General features: G+C 36.8%; 1 protein-coding gene across 13 annotated transcripts in view; it reads left to right on the top strand.

Moving 5' to 3' along the window:
- The window catches only part of Veph1 (ventricular zone expressed PH domain containing 1), a 297,176-nt gene extending 284,092 nt beyond the window's left edge, over positions 1-13,084 (top strand). For 5 of the 13 annotated variants that reach the window (XM_087186406.1, XM_087186410.1, XM_087186407.1 and 2 more), the window contains one exon: positions 936-12,525. In XM_087186406.1, coding sequence (XP_087042532.1) covers positions 936-1,172 — 237 coding nt within the window. In that variant the 3' untranslated portion in view covers positions 1,173-12,525. Of the gene's footprint in view, positions 1-935 lie in introns of all 13 variants that reach the window. The other 8 variants (XM_087186416.1, XM_087186418.1, XM_087186419.1 and 5 more) reach the window with 6 other exon arrangements.
- Positions 13,085-17,816: the final 4,732 nt, after the last annotated feature.

The following is a 17,816-nucleotide window of genomic DNA, read 5'->3' as shown; positions in this document are numbered from 1 at the left end:
TGAAATGGGTAGAGAGTAATTAAGTTGCCTTGGTTGATAGATACTTCCCTGACATCAGTATGTTGAGTTTTTTGTTTGCCTGTTTGTTGCTCCTGAGAGCCAGACAATGCATCATAAAAAGTTTGGGAGGGGTAAGAAGGGTGCCTTTTCACTGCAAATTAAGAGTAGTGGTAAAAAGGAGTGTGGGGAAGAATAACTGGCAAGATTCTCAATCACAGTACATTCTCCAGTAAACAAAATGTATTCTGGGATTTTAAAGACCTAAAATTACTTTACAAAAGTATTTAATTTCCTTAGAATCATCTGCCCTAGCCTACAGTGATGACCCTGGTACTACAGAGATCTTTAAACCTCTGCTTTTATAAAAGATAAATGTAACATCATTAAATATTACTTCAAAGTGTATTTGTAGACAAAGCATTCTTCCAAAATTTCAGGGATTTCAAAAAAGTTTCATCTACTCAAACATTGGAACTGTTTATTTGATTAAGGGCACGGCAAATCCTTTCTCAGAGATAGCACAAAGGAAAATCCAATGTTGTGCATCCTATTACTATCTGGAATTCTAAGATAAAAATGCTCCAAAAAAAAAAAAAGAAAGAAAAGAAAAGTACTCCAAATTTTACACTGTCTTTTGCTCTATTAGTACAGTGTTGATATCAATAGAAAATCAAAGAACTATGAATCAAGCATTTTCCCAATCCCACTTATAATAACTTTGTATAAATTGACTAACTTGTATCAATTTATGATATTATAACAAAGCCTTATTGCTCACTCCTTTAGTTGTTCTAATGACTCTTGGAGCCTTAGCACCCAGAATAACCAAAGGTCTTGAGGCATAGGGAGTAAAATGTTCTGGACACCTTGGAAAATTTCCCAGTGGTCAGAGATCTGGAGCCAGATTATGTTTTTTTCCTTACGATGTATTTCAGAAAGACGATCCTGATGAGTCTCCAATAGAACTCAGCAAAGTACAGAGTGTGAAAGCTGTGGCCAAGAAACGCAGGGACCGCTCTCTCCCTCGGGCTTTTGAAATCTTCACAGACAATAAAACCTATGTTTTCAAGGCCAAAGATGAGAAGAATGCAGAAGAATGGCTGCAGTGCATCAACGTGGCAGTTGCCCAGGCAAAAGAGAAGGAAAGTAGAGAAGTGACCACATATCTGTAGGGACTTACATGCTGGTTTCGCATGACTATGCACATCAGGCATTGCCAGTGTCGAAAAGAGAGAAATCCCCAAGCCAGGCTGTTTTCCACTAAATACCAGTGGAATCATCCCTAAGAAGGGCCTAAAACAGCAGGCTTCTCCACAGATTTCACTCCTTAGCAGTGGTCTTGTTAACTCCAGAGTATCTCTCTGAAGCATACAAGAGGAGCTAGAGACTATGCCCTCAGAGGGTGTGAAGCAAGGCAGGGAAGCTGTGAATGAAGGAACTTCTGTAGATATGTCATTTAAAACTGTAAGAAAACTACCTATGCTGAGAAAGGATTGTTATTTCTGATGAAAATCAGTCTGTCGAGGGTATTTTTTTAAAAATACCTAGCTGGAAGAGTTTAATTAATGTACACTGAAGAAAACCTGTAAGAAAACTATAAGAAAACTTATAGACATTACATTACATTTATACTCAATACAAATGACACTAACATGGTAAAATGGTTTTCAAATTAAGCCAGTTACATAATTAAATGTCTGTCTTTTATAGCTACTTATTTAATTGTTCCTTTTAGGCTCTTATAATATAATCTAAAGTTTAGATACTTGGACATATCCTCTGCCCAAAACAGTAAGTGTAGGATAGGATAAGCATGGAAAGTAATTTTCTCCATCTGTCAAATATGTGTCATTTCTATCAAACGTGAAAACTTCGAAGTAAAATTCTATACTTTCCTCTTTGTATTCACCTTTGTAGTATGTCCAAATTACATCTTTGCATATATATTTTTTAAAGCTAGTAAAGGCGGAAGGCAGAATTCTAGGATGATGTTCACAGCTGGTTCCCTGGTCTAATGCTCCATCACTTGAGTGCCAGTGGGATCTGAAACTCATTTCTAACCAAGAGAATCCAATAAGTGCAATGGGATAGTCTCTCCCATTATTGTGGTATTATGGCAAAAGGTAATTAAAGTTCTTAATCAGCTGGCTTTGAGTGTCTGGACAAGCCTGAATTAATCAAGTAAGTTCTTTAAAAGAGGAAGCAAATCAGAATCTCTCCTATTGGCCTTGAAAAGTCATGCTGCCATAAGTTCTACAGCTGCAAGGAAATGGATTTTGCCAGCAACCATGTGATCTTAGAAGATGACTCTAAGTCTCAGATAGGAGCCTCCCCCCAGTCACCATCTTGACTGCAGCTTTGTGAAACCCTGAGCAGAGGACTCAACTAAGCCATGTCTGGACTCTTGGCCTACAGAAACTTTGAGATAATATGCTGCTTTAAACAGCTAAATTTATGTAATTTTCATTGATATCTAATACAAAAGCTCATTTGGAATACATAGAGGATATAAATTTCCCTTGAAATGTATTTATTATATAGTCTAGTATAGACGCCAGGGAAAAGATTATAGTCAATACCCTGACTCTTCTGCTAATTCACTGGGAAAGGAAATATAAAAGGAGTCATGGTTGAGGAAAAAAATTTAATTCAACTTTAACATGTAAAGTTTGAGGGTACTGTGAGTCACAGTAGTTATTACACATTGGAAATAGAATTCTGGAAGCAAATTTGGGTTCACTGGATATATAAGTAGTTGTGAAAGATGTGGGATTAAATGAAATTCCCCAGGAACAGTAAGGAACAAAAGAATTAATAAGGACCTCTTGGGACACCAGCATTAAGCAAAGTCATGCTAGATTAGCTGATTAGTGTTCCAAAATGATACAACTGAGTGCACATGATGTTACAGACTTCAAATTAATAAGGATTTTCAGGAAGAGGAGAAAGGTCAGCAGTTTGTAGGGCTTGACTTTCACAGTTAGGAAGCAATTGATGTTATTGGTAAGAACAATTTCACGGAAGTGATGGAGTACAAGTCAAATTTCAGTGCATTGAAGAATCAATGGGTGAATAAGGAATTTGAAACAATAATTGACTCCCCTTTCCAGAAAATGGGGCTAAGATGAAAGGGTGAAGATGGTGATGTTTTCTTGTTTGTTTTTAAGATAAATTGTCTTTTTTTTTTTTTAAAGGAGGAAAGGTTTATTCTTGGCTCGCAGTTTCAGAGTTTTTCAGTCCATAAAAGGCTGGCTCTAACATGGCCAAGGAGTGTGGTAGAACAAAGCTGCTTAGCTTAAGGCAGCTGGGAAAGAGGGCAGGGGAACAGTGCACAAATGGAAGGGGCCAGAGACCAGACATAGTACCCACAGTAGTCACACCTCCAAGACCCACCAAGACATTCCCAGATGTATGTTTTATGAATCCCTTAGGTGGCTCTCAAGCCAAGCAAGTTGACAATTAAGCTTAACTGCCACACCCACTTCCTCCCGAAGAGGTCCCCACTGCCCATGAAATACAGCAACTATTCTCACCTGTCTGTACTTGGGTCCCTTCCTGCTTGTCAGACTGCCTGCTTGTCTCCTTATTTAACTCTGCACTATTCTTAAAGGCACACTTTCTCTTTTTTTTTTTTCCCCTGAATAACTTTTTATTTTTTTTCCCCCCATTAACTTTATTGGTACATTTTCGGTATAAAATATAGTTACATTCATCATTGGGATCTAGCACCATTACATGAGTCTCTTGGTTCTTATTTTTATTCCCCTTCCCTTGCCCTCCCTTCACCCCCTCCACCCTTCCCTATTTGCAAAGACCTTGTTTCCATTTTTTTCCTCTCCTCATATTTTTTCCTTTCCCCTTTTTCCCTTCCCCTACCCCTCCCAATTCCCCTGCTCTTTTAGACCTTTTCTTCCTGTTACACAATATTAATTATACATTTTTTAAATTACAATATTAAGGTCTAGGAGACATTACCACAGATTTTACAGAATTTAAAAGGATATAGAAAGCATATTACCAAAATCTTTTTTGAAATAAATTTGACAACTTCTAAGAAGTAACTTAGAAGACAAATTAATGAAACTAACTCTGGAGGAAATATAAAATTTGAATAGCATCTATTAAAGAAAGTATATTCCTAGCTTGAAAACCTACCTACATGACAACAGCAGGCTCATAAACATTTTAACTGATAAATTATTAAGATAAACTGTCTTAAGAAGAGAGAAAGAAGGGATATAACAGCTTAAGCAAAGTTTCCTGACACAACAGAAAAAGACTGAACCTCCTGTATTTGGAAGCAATTTATGGAGCATCTACTAAGAAGTAGGTATGGTAACTGCCATGGAGACTCAAAAATAAAAAGACAACTCTCTTCTCAATGAGTTTAAAGTTGCTGTGGAGGAGACACACATGTACAACCAAAATTAAAATACAAAAGAAAAAAAGTTATATGGAATGCCTTAAGCTGTAACTGAAATTGAATTTAAACCCAGTATGGGCTCCCTCCTTGCTTTCCAGAGCTGTTGGGGGATGAGCTAGCCTTAAAGAGCTAGTAGGAACACTGTGAACAAACAAGGAGCAAATGATCAGTACAGGGAACCAGTCTACAAATATAAAAGAGGGAGAGGGTACATCGTCCATTTGCAAAATGGTAAGCCCTTAAGATGGTGAAGCACTATCAAAAGCTTTTAAGGAGATTTGTATTTACAATGATAACCTTGATAGTGGTGTAGGAAATGGATATCAAAAGGTGTAGGAGGGAGACCATTTGGGAGGATTCTCTAAGGTAGGGAGAACCTGGACTGATACAGTAGCAGAAGTAATATAGAAAAAAGGGTGCTGTTGTTTGGATATAGGTTGAATGTATTCCTAATTGTTCACGTATTGGGAGGTTGGTCCTCAGTGTGGTAATGCTGAGGGGTTGTGTGGAACCTTTAAGAATTGGAGGCTGGTGGAAAATAATTAGGTCATGGAGAGCACTGTCTTTGGAAGGAACTGGTACAGTTCTTTGGGGACCTTGGTTAGTTCTCAAGAGGGCACTGTTACAAAAGAGCAAGCCTGGCCCTTCTCCAGCCACACCGGCTTCCTGTCTTGCCATTTCCTGTTCTTTTCACACACACACACACACACTCACAGCTGTGATGCTATCTGCCATGAGATTCTCATCAGAGTCAAGCCCAGCCAATGTCATGCCCTTGAACTCCGAGAACTTGAGAGAAATAAATTTCTTTACAAATTTCCCTAGCCATAGATATTTCATTATAATAATGGGAAATAGACCAATATAAATGGGCAGGCAGGGACAATACTAAACTGGTAAAAAAAAATGGATGGGACACTGGTGATTAGATGGGACAGGTGTACAGAAATGTAAACAAAGAGTCTCTACTGATTCTTAGATGCTTAGTTTGGAAGAATGATGGAGATAGTGAAATAGAAAATTCAAAAGCAACAGAGAAATGAGGAAGAGGGTAAATTTATTGTCTTTTTCTGTCGACAAGAGAATGACTTTTTCATGTAATTGTTTAACTGATAAATAAAAAGATAAAAATTCTATGTATTAATGGAATTCCATGTGATATTTTAATACACGTGTACAATGTGTAATCAAGTTAGACATACCTGTCAACTCCAACACTTATTACCTTTTATGTAAAAAACATTCAAAATCTTTTCTTCTAGCTTTTGAAAATATACATAATCACTATCTATAGTCACCTTTCTATGCAATTGCATACTGGAACCTCTTCATCTCATCTAACTGTAACTTAGTACCCATTGATCAACCTTTCCCCACAAATTTAATTTTTATGTATACATTCAAAGTACAGATTGGGAGCTCATCTTGGAGTAGAGGGACATCTCTTCATCTGAAGCTGGGCAGGAAGAGAGTGAGAATAGGTATATTTGTGAATGATTCCCTAAATCTTCCTATTCTTAAAAGGCAGTGAATAACCCTAGCTGTTTTAATCACTTAGGAAAAACTTGTTTAAAAAAAAATAGTCACAAAGTGTTAGGTAGCCTTGCATTAATGATTTGAATGCCAGCGATGTATTCAAGATTTTCATAGGGCCAGAGATTTAGCTCAGTGGTTCTGCCACCTGCCTTGAAAGTGCAAGGTCCTGAGTTTGATCCCTGGTATGAAAAAAAAAAAAAGATTTCAGAGTAAGAGTCTGTATTCCAACAATGGCTATGTATTGATTTTTTTTCACCTAAGAAAGAAGACAATGGTCCCACCAGCTCAATTTGGGAGAAAAGAATTATTTTTATTGCTTATTAAAGTCTCTATGTTTTAGTTAACTGGATGCCTGTACTTTAAAACACAATTCTCAGTGCCTTTAAACCAGATCAAAAAAAGAAGAAAAGACGTGAAGTATAACAAATCATCTTTCTGATTTCATTCCATGAAGCAATAATTCCAAACACAAGTAAATTCTCCTCCTAGGTTCAGAACCACACTAAGAATTGCAAAATCATCAGCTTCCTGTGGCTATTTTTGGCACTTTCACTCCCATTGACACAGGCTTACCACAGAGTAGCTCTTCCAAAGAGAACTGCCATTTTTTATACTGATCTAAGAAGAAACCATTTTTCCAAACATGCTTAAACCTTTAAAAATTGTTGGTGTGAATAAGGTTATAATTATAGACAGAAATCTAAATGGTTTTCATTTTTATTCATTCTGATTCTTTTTCTCTCTCTGATAGGCTTGGATACATATATCCATGTTTGAGAATATTATCTATTTCTTTTTTAAATTTTTCTTAGTACATGCTTGCAGTACATAATAATTACATTCATTGTGGAGAATTGATACACGTACATAACATATCTCAATTGTTTTTTTCCTCTTCCCTTCCTCTCCAATTTTTAAAAATGTTTTTCTTTTTTTGCCAACACTAGCCTTATCTATTCATTTTATCAGTCTCTATCAAGTTGTCATAAACACAGATTAATAGCCAGACTAACTGGCAAAAAATATATACAATACATAAAACAATTACATTAAATTAAGGTACACTTTTAGATACATTGGCCATGCTAGATTACAATAACTTTTTCCTTTCTCTTTTTTTCTGTTGTCTTTTATTTTGCACTTTATTTATATACTGAGTTTCTCATATAAGAGATACCGTGAGATATTCAAGCTTGTGTGTCTGATTTACTTCACCTAACATTATGGTCTCAAGGTGCAACCATTTTCTTACAAATGACTCAAGTCATTCTTTTTGGCAGAGTCGTAATCCATTATGTATGAAAAACATATTTTCTTTATCCATTTGTCTATTGATGGCCATATAGGCTGCTTCCAAGCTATTATGAATTATGCTGTTATAAACATGGGAATGCACATATCACTATAATATGATGTCTTTAACTCTTTCAGGAAGATACAAGAGGAATAGCTGGGTCTAATAGAATTTCTATTTTAATTTTCTGAGATTTCTGCATACTGATTTATGTAGTGGTTATATCATTTGGTTATTTCTTGAGAACCTGGAGTTTGGTTTTTTTAAATGCTCACTATTGTTCTAGTACGAAGTTTTACAGAAAATTCTTGGCTGCTGATGTCAAAGGACATTTACAGGGTGATCCTCAATTCACCTACTTTTCACAGGCCAATTTGTTGTGCTAACTTATTTTCAGGCATAAATGAACATTACATGACTAAGGAACCATTATTTATTTAAAAAAACAATTATAAGATGAGAGAATACAGTATGTGAGCTAAATTCAAGGTGCAATGAAGAAAAAAAATTCATTAGTTTAAATACCCTAAAAAGGATTTCTAGTTCCCAAAATCTAAGTTTTTAGGTGAAAGACCAAGAAGATAACTTTTTCCACAATAAAATACCCTGTTTCATAATAATGCCAGTGTATAGACTTCTTGGCACCATTCCTTCCCAAAGTTGCTCCTGACAGGTAAAAAGGCTGGAAAATAAGGAAGGCATCTACTGAAGCAGCAGAGTCTAAGCAAAATGGCACAGGGTCTGGGCATGGATACATGAGAATTGAAGTTCTCACTCTACCAAAACTAAGTAACCAACCTAACAAGTGACTCATCTTTAGTCTTTAGATTGGGGATAACACTATGAATAGAACAGAATTGGTGGGAGGCATGCGTGTCATGGAAAAACACCCAGCAGAGTGCCTTTAACGAAATGGGTGCTTGAAAAAGTCACTCCTTTTTAAATTTACCAGGAAAAAAATCCTCCCAAAGAAACTATGGTCCAATAGCTTAATGATGGTTCTAAGTAGTGTTAATTCTTCAAAGCATCATTTATCTATTCCAAGGGATTTGGCAGTTTCTGCTGACACATGGATTGGTATGTGATAAGTAATTCTTTTGTTTTTATTTCAAATTTAAAAAATGAAATGTGGCTTTATCAATAGTTAAACGTCTTTCTTAGGTCAAACATTCAGTGGTTGCTTTGCAAGACCATATGGAGCCTGCAATGACAGTTCTTTCGTTTGTTAATTTCATCTCACTCCTCTGTTTCTGTGCTTTTCTGTGAACACCTTAACTTTTTGTTTGAAAATCAAATCATATTGTAACCTACTGAAGACTTACTAAACTGCAGTTAATACATGCAGTGTCAGCCATTTGTATAACTCAATGGAAGTAACAACACAAAGAGTTAAGACCAAGTTTGTACATCAATATACATGACAAATACCTAGTCACAGACATTCCTGGTAGGTGATTATAAATCATCATGCTTGTAAAACACATACAATTTCAGAAATGTGAAGATGTGGGGGAACAAAATACAAATCAAGGAGCAAAGGGAAGTAAGTTCTGCATAGGGTTATTTCACAGTTATCAAAACTGAATGTTAAGTCTTTTTTTAAATAAAGCATATTGTAAAAGTAAAAATGTTTTACAATAATGGTTAAAATATCTCCAGTGCATTCATTCTTAAAGGCATGAGATCAGCCATTCTTGTGGTTGCTTGTCCTCTCCTTTGACAGAAATGAAGATGGCCAATGTCCACATGCGAGACATGTTACTTGTGCCTCTATGTAAGCTTCCTATGCTATCCTTTAACTGACTCCCCTTCCCTAGGAGGGAAGCTGGATGGAAAATGGTCCAAAATGGCAGAGGTGAGGCAGAGTGCACAGGGTGTGGCTTTTGCCCATTATTGCAGACCAGGGAACCTGGGGGTAATTTTAGGATGGTGTTTGAGAAGAAATTCCCAATCCCAAAGGAGGAGCATTTCCTGAAGAGAACTTCAAAGTCTACCATAAAAAAGACAAGAGTTGGGGCCGGGGATTTAGCTCAGTGGTTCCGGCGCTTGCCTCGCAAGCCCAAGGTCCCAAGTTTGATTCCCGGTAACCAAAAAAAAAAAAACAAGAGTAGAGAGGCAAGTCTGGAGCCAAGTTGGAAGTTGAAGAACCAGGTAAGAGCAGAAGAAGGCATAGAGCAGAAATGGTGAAATGGGTGGTGATCCATATTACCTTCAGAGGAACAGGACAATTTCCCACTGGAGCTTTACATGCACTTGAATAGATGTGAAGATTCTGTTGAATGTACTTTGGTGAAACAGATTTCCATTTCCTCACATACATCTTTCTATCACTAGGCTTTGCAAAACCCTTCAGCCATGTACTTGGCACAACAGCAACCAGCTCTGGTGGAAGTAGCTCCTGGTCCTACCATGAGAGCCCAGTCTTGGCAGAGCATGTCCCATATCACATACTTCTCATTCCCCACCCCAGCCCTAGTACATACTGAATTTGTTTACTTCAAAGAAAAGTTTTCTGGGGGTGTGCAGAAGGAGAACTATAAATCCTGGACCTTTCTTGCACACTTGTCTGTAAAATGATGATCAGATACATTGTGTTTACAAAATTCTTTTTATATCTTTTAAAGCATACATTGAATAGAAAGAAAATGCACTTCTCCGTCTTTCAATCAATAAAATGACTAGAATTCACTTTGATACTGAAAATCTAGAGGAAGCATAAAGTTCTCAAAAAATGTAAAAATATAAAGTACTCAAACAAATGGCACACTCATTCATTCATAGGAATAACAGTGCTCCATGAGACTCCTTAGAAACTAAAGGAGAGAGATGTTAATTATTGCAAATTCAAAATTTTACATTATTTTAGAATTTTTTGTTACCTTGTCTTATTTTTTAACTACCAATCCATTCATGTTAGTATAATATCCATAGTACACATACATCACATATACTTTTACACAAGTGTTATGATAACAAAGTAATTGTTTTCACATGTGCTTTGTAGAAATCAATGATCCTGCTCATTATCTTATATTAGATTTACTGTATCTCAAATCTCTCCACCATCCCCCTTGGCTGGGAATTCACACAATCAAAAGAAATTTTATGTGTGTTCCACTATGCCTAATGGAGACTTACTTCTACACACCAAATTTCCTTTGGGAGTATTCTGTTCCCTCTTAATTCACAGCTATTATAATACTGAGGAAATGGTCTGGCTTTTCTCCTAAAAGAGAAAAACAATGAATGTGTTTGCCAAACTAGCTCATAAACCCCAAAATCAGAATAAGGCCTATCTTTTCAGCTTAGCCAAAATCACAGTTTGATCATATCTATCTTAGAAAATTAACTATAAGGCTGAGAATATGTGTGTTGTGTCTTGATTTGAGAACATCTTAATTGGAACTCCTTCAGATACCTCTTAGAGGAATATCTCATGCTTTTGTACATAAATACAATTCACCTTCCTGTACATTTTTTGCATGAAATTGTTATCAAGAGTTTTACCTGTTTTATATTCCAGCAGATTGTTTCTGTTTTAACATTTAGATCTTTGAATATTTTGATTTTAGTTTGTTTAATGATGAGAGATACGGGTCTAGATTCAAACTTTTGCATGTGGATAGCTGGTTTTCCCAGCAACTTTTGTTAAAGAGGCTATCTTTTTTCCAGAGTATGTTATTGGACCCTTTGTCAAAGATAAGGTAGCTGAGTATGCCTAGAGTTGTTCTGAAGCCCCTATTCTATTCCACTGATCCTTGGTTCTGATTTTTGCCAGTACCATGCTGTTCTTATCACTGTAGCTTACATACCCAAATTTATAGTAGTACAATTCATAATAGCTAAATCTTGGAAGCAGTCTAGATGTCGATCAACAGATGAATGGATAAAAAAATATGGTATATGCACACAATGGAGTACTATTGTTTATCAAGGATAAGCTTGAGTAATACGTAAGAAAATGGATGCACCTGGAGACTCTAATATTAAGTGAAATAAATCAGACACACAAGCTTAAATAGGGCATGGTTTTCTTATACAAGAAACCCAAAATATAAGTAAAAAAAATATAAAAGGTTATAGGAGAGCACAGAGGAGGTGAGCCACTCCCAGTGCACAAGAGGAGGCTTTCCGGGCCGCCGTACCACCCACGCGAACACAGAGGAGGTGAGCCTCAAGGGCACCAGCAGCACCCCTGCCCCTTGTTGAAATGAGAAGATCACCTAAAATAACCCCAAAGGGAAAAGAGATGGAACACTCTGATACTCAATCACCTGGACTCCCTGAACTGGCAACAAAAGAGGATCTGGAAAAAATGAAATCAGAAATAATTTCTCAGATAACAACAGAGATTATGCCCATAGTGCAAGACATGATTAATAAATCGAGAGAGGACACAGATGAAAAAATAGAGGAGATGAGGAACATGATGGAACCCCAACATAGAAAACAAATGGAATCCATAAAACAGATGCAAACAGATTTCCAGGAGATTAAAAGCTCCACTGAAAGACCATACAGCAGAATGAGCCAATGTGAGGACAGAATTTCAGATATAGAACATAAGATTGCAATTAGTGACCAGGAAAAGAAAAACTGCTTCAAAATGGTAAAAGATCACAAGAAATCAATGAAGCAGCTGCTAGATGATGCAAAGAAGAATAACATTAGACGGATGGGAGTCAATGAAGAAACAGGAGAGAGTGCAGATGACATAAAAAAAAACTGTTCACAGAAGTGATGGCAGAAAACTTCGCAAGCAGGAGAAAAGAACTTGACATACAGATAAGTGAGGCATATAGGACTCCAGCTAGTTTTAATAAAAAAAAAAAACTAAACATAGGCATATAATAGTTAAGATTCCAGAAGCCCAACAGAAGAACAAAATTCTACAAGCAGTCAGAGAAAAGAAACAAATCACATATAAAGGAAAGCCCATCAGAATCACAGCAGACTTCTCCACACAAACCATCAAGGCAAGAAGAGCTTGGAGTGATGTATTTCAAGCCCTAAAGGAAAACAGCCTCCAACCCAGATTGATGTACCTGCAAAACTAATTTTCAAAATAGATGGAGAAATGAGATACTTTAATCACAGACAGCACCTTAAGAATTTCATGAATACCAAACCAGCACTGCAAAAAATTTTAGACAATATTCTAGGAAAAGACAATGAGGATGACAACCCCAGGAAGCCCAGCAGAATGAATCCATTAGGCATGACAAATTAAACGCAAAGGGGGAGAATCCAACAAAAAGAAAAAGTTATGACAAGGCTTTTAAAACTTTTAATTTCATCTCCCTAATGAGTATATAATTCAATCTTGTTATTATACTGAGTAGTATTTTTCAGATTCTAGTGTTGCACACCTTTCCTTGTGCTGCACTGGCTATTTTTCATCTTCTTGTGTCAGCTTTTTTTTTTTTATTAAATTCTTTTATTGGTACATTGTAGGTACACAACACAATTACATTTCTCATTGGGAATTGTACCTTTACATAATGCATCTTGGTTCTTATTTTTTCCCCATTCCTAGCCCTCCCTTCATGCCCTCCACCCTTCCCTATTTACAAAGACTTTATTTCCATTTTCTCCATTTCTCATCCTTTTTCCTTTCCCTTCTTTCCTTTCCCCTGCCCCTCCCACTACCCCTACACCTTTGGACCTTTTCTTCCTATTTTACATTATCAATTATTCATTCTAATCCATGGAACATTTTAGGTATACAATATAATGACATTCATCATTGGAAATTTGCACCTTTACATAGTCTCTCTTGGTTCTTATTTTTCACCCTTGCCCAGCCCTCCCTTCAACCCCTCCAGTCCTCCCTATTCACAAAGATTTTGTTCCAATTTTTCTGTTTTCTCATATTAATCCCATTCCCTTCTATCCTTTCCCCAAGCCCTCCCACTTCCTTCCCCTTTGCCCCTTTTCTTCCTATTTCACATTACCTATTATACATTTAGTCCTTATTTACATTTTCAGTTTCTCACACCAGAGAAACTATTCCATATTTACACATGTGTGTCCTATTTATTTCATTTAAGAGTATCACCTCAATATACATCCACTTAGCTAAAAATGTCTCCAATTTCTCATTTTTTATGGCTGAGTTGTACTCCATTTTATTAAAAAACCACATTTTCTTGATCCAGTCTCCAGTTGATGGGCATTTGGGCTGTTTCCAAGTTTTAGCTATTACAAACTGCACTGCTATGAACATGGGTGCACATATATCACTGTGGTATGATTCTTTTAATTATTTGGGGAAGATCCCCAGCAGTGGAATAGTGGGGTCAAATGGGACTTCCAGTCGTAGTTCTTTGAGGTATCTCCATACTGATTTCCACAGTGCTTGCATCAGTCTACACTCCCACCAGCAGTGGAGCAGGGTTCCTCTTTCCCCACAGCCCCGCCAGCATTTGTTATTGGTTGATTTCATGATAGCAGCCATTCTTTCTGGAGTGAAGTGGAATCTCAGCGTTGTTTTCATTTGCATCTCTCGAATGACCAGTGATGTTGAACATTTTTTCATGTATTTATTTGCTATTTCTACTTCTTTGTCTGAGAAATGTCTGTTCATTTCAGATGCCCATTTTTGGATTGGGTCTTTAAATTTGGGAGGTCTGATCTTTTTAAGTTCTTTATAGATTTGAGATAGTAGACGTTTGTCTGAGGAAGAGGTGTCTGAGGTGAAGATTTTTTCCCACATTGTGGGTTGTCTCTTCACACTGCTGGTGGTTTCTCTTGCTGTGCAGAAGCCTTTTAATAAGAAGAGATCCCACTTGTTGACTGTTTGTGCTAGTTCATGGGCAACTGAGGTTTTGTTCATAAAATCTTTTCCTACACCAATGTCTTCAAGAGTTCTACCTAACCTCTGTTCCAACTGGTTCAGAGTTTCTATTTGAATATTTAGATCTTTAATCCATTTTGATTTTAGTTTAGTGCATGGTGAGAGATACAGGTCTAGTTTTAATCTTTGGCAAGTTGAAGCCCAATTTTTCCAGCACCATTTATTCAAGAGGCTATCTTTCTTCCAGTGAGGGTGTTTGGCTCCTTTATCAAAGATGAGATGGCTGAGTGTGTCTGGCATTGTTTCTGCATCTTCTAATCTGTTCCACTGGTCCTCAAGTCTGTTTCTTTGCCAGCACCATGCTGTTTTATCACAATAGCTTTGTAGTATAGTTGCAGGTTGAGGACTGTGATACCCCCTGCCATGTCTCTGTTACCTAGAATTGCTTTTGCTATTCTGGGTTTCTTCTTCTTCCAAATGAATTTTTGGATTGTTTTCTCAAGGTCCATGAAGTATGCTGCTGGGATCTCAATTGGAATTGCATTAAATCTTTATAGCAGTTTTGAAAGTATGACCATTTTCACTATATTAATCCTTCCTACCCAGGAGCAGGGGATGTCTGTCCATTTTCTGATATCATCTTCAATCTCTCTTTTCAGAGTGCCATAGTTTTCATACAAGAGGTCTTTGATTTCTTTCATTAGGTTGATTCCTAGGTATTTCAGTTTTTTGGATGCTATTGTGAAAGGAATTATTTGCCCTATTTCTCTCTCAGTGAGTCTGTCATTGGTGTAGAGGAAAGCTATTGATTTTTGTGTGTTGACCTTGTAAGCAGCTACTTGACTGAATTTGGTTATTAAGTCTAGAAGACTTTTGGTGGAGTTCTTGGGGTCTTCTATATAGAGTATCATGTCACCTGCAAATAATGACAGTTTGACTTTTTCATTACCTATCTTTATTCCTTTTCTTTCTTTCTCTTGTCTAATTGCCGTGGCCAATGTTTCCAGAACTATATTGAACAAGAGTTGTGATAGTGGACATCCTTGTCTTGTTCCTGATTTTAGTGTGAAGGATTTCAGTTTGTGACCATTTAGTATGATACTGGCTGTTGGTTTTTCATAGATGGCTTCTATCAGTTTGAGGTAGAGACCATCTATTCCAATTTTTTGTAGGGTTTTTATCATAAATGCATGTTGGATTTTGTCAAATGCTTTTTCTGCATCTATGGAGATAATCATATGGTTTTTGTCCTTGGCTCTATTGATATAGTGTATTACATTGATTGATTTTCGTATATTGAACCATCCCTGCATCCCTGGGATGAATCCCACTTGATCAGGGTGTATGAACTTCTTGATGATCTTCTGCATTCTGTTTGCCAGTATCTTATTAAGCATTTTTGCATCTATGTTCATTAGCGAGATTGGCCTATAGTTCTCTTTTTCAGTTGGGTCTTTCTCTGCTTTGGGAATCAAGGTGATGCTTGCTTCCAGGAATGAATTTGGGAGTATTGCTTCCCTTTCAATTTCATTGAAGAGTTTAAACAGTCGTGGCAGCAATTCCTCTCTAAATGTCTTAAAGAATACAGCAGTGAAGCCATCAGGACCCAGGCTTTTCTTAGTTGATAAGTTTTTAATTACATTTTCAATTTCATTGGTTGATATTGGGTTGTTCAGAATTTTTAGGTCTTCTTCGTTCAACTTTGGTAATTCATAGGTATCTAGAAATCTGTCCATTTCTTCTGTGTTGTCCATCTTATTGGCGTATAGGTTCTGGAAGTAGGTATTGATGAACCTCTGGATTTCTGCTAGGTCTGTTGTAATTTCACCCTTTTTATTCCTAATTGCATGGATTTGGCCTTTTCTTTCCTTTTTTCTGACAAGGTTGGCTAAAGGTTTGTCAATTTTGTTGATTCTTTCGAAGAACCAACTCTTGGCTTCATTGATTTTTTGTATCATTCTCTTAGTCTCCATTGCATTGATTTCTCCTCTGATCTTTATAATTTTCTCCCTTGTATGAGCTTTGGGGTTGTCCTGCTCTTCTTTTTCTAGAAGCTTGAGGTGAAGCATCAGGTTGTTTAATTGGACTCGTTCTATTTTCCTAATATGCATATTCACTGCTATGAATTTTCCTCGTAAGACTGCTTTCATTGTGTCCCATAGATTCTGATATGTTTTATTGTCATTGTCATTTAATTGAAGGAACTGTCTGATTTCTTCTTTCATTTCCTCTGTGAACCATTGGTTATTCAGAAGTGTGTTGTTCAATTTCCATGTGTTTATGAAATTTTTTGAGTTTCTTTTGCTATGGATCTCCAACTTCATCGCACTACGGTCTGATAATGTACAGGTGATAACTTCAATTCCTTTGTACTTAAACATGTTCTGTGTGTGAATATGTTGTCTATTTTTAAGAATGACCCATGTGCAGCTGAGAAGAATGTGGATTCTGATTTTGTGGGGTGGAAGACTCTGTAAACATCTGTTAGGTTCATTTGTTCAAGAGTTCGATTGAGTTCTAGTATTTCATTACTTATTTTTAGTCTAGGTGATCTATCTATTTGTGACAGTGGGGTGTTGAGGTCCCCCACTACAATTGTATTAGTGCATATATGACTTTTCATGTCCATTAGTATTTGTTTTATATAGTTGGGTGAACTAGTGTTTGGTGCATAGATATTTATGATTGTCATCTCTTCCTCTTGGATTCTTCCCTTTATAAGGATGTAGTGTCCTTCTTCATCTCTCTTAATCAGTGTTGGTTTGAAATCTACTTGATCTGCAAAGAGGATAGCTACTCCTGCTTTTTTTCGGGTTCCTGTCCCATGGAGTATTGTTTTCCACCCTTTAACTTTCAGTCTATGAGTTTCCTTTTGAATGAAGTGTGTTTCTTGTATGCAGCATACTGTTGGATTTTACTTCTTGACCCATTCTGCCAATCTATTTCTTTTGATTGTTGAATTGAGACCATTAACATTGATGGTTATACCTGAAACATGTTGACTTATCATTGCCATGACTTTTTCTTTTTGTTGGGTTGTCCCCCTTTACATTTAATTTCTTGTCATGCCAGATGGGTTCATTCTGCTTTGCTTCCTGGGGTTGTGATCCTCAATGTTTGTTCCTAGGATATTGTGTAAAATTCTTGGGAGTGCTGGTTTGGTATTCAAGAAGTTCCTAAGGTGCTCTTTGTCATGAAAGTATCTTATTTCTCCATCCATTTTGAAAGATAGTTTTGCAGGGTACATCAATCTGGGTTGGAGGCTGTTTTCTTTTAGGGCTTGGAATATGTCACTCCAAGCTCTTCTTGCCTTGATGGTTTGTGTGGAGAAGTCTGCTGTGATTCTGATGGGCTTTCCTTTGTATGTGATTTGTTTCTTTTCTCTCACTGCTTGGAGAACTTTGTTCTTCTGTTGGGTTTCTGGAATCTTAACTATTATATGCCTATGTGTAGATTTTTTTTGATCAAGGCTATTTGGAGTCCAATATGCCTCACTTATCTGTATGTCAAGCTCTTTTCCCTGCTTGGGAAGTTTTCTGCCATTATTTCTGTGAAGAGATTTTTTATGTCATCTCCACTCCTGTTTCTTCATTGAGTCCAATCAGTCTTATGTTATTCTTCTTTGCATCATCTAGCAGCCGCTGGATTGATTTCTCATGTTCCCATATAATTTTGAAGCAATTTTTCTTTTCCTGGTCATTAATTGCAATCTTATGTTCTATATCTGAAATTCTGTCCTCACATTGGCTCATTCTGCTGTGTAGACT

The sequence above is a fragment of the Heterocephalus glaber genome, unplaced genomic scaffold, assembly GCF_053883595.1.
Source record: "Heterocephalus glaber isolate CG9 unplaced genomic scaffold, H.glaber_assembly_v1.0 deba00001504, whole genome shotgun sequence".
NCBI classification, from domain to species: domain Eukaryota; kingdom Metazoa; phylum Chordata; class Mammalia; order Rodentia; family Bathyergidae; genus Heterocephalus; species Heterocephalus glaber.
This window is presented reverse-complemented; position numbering and strand designations above follow the sequence as displayed.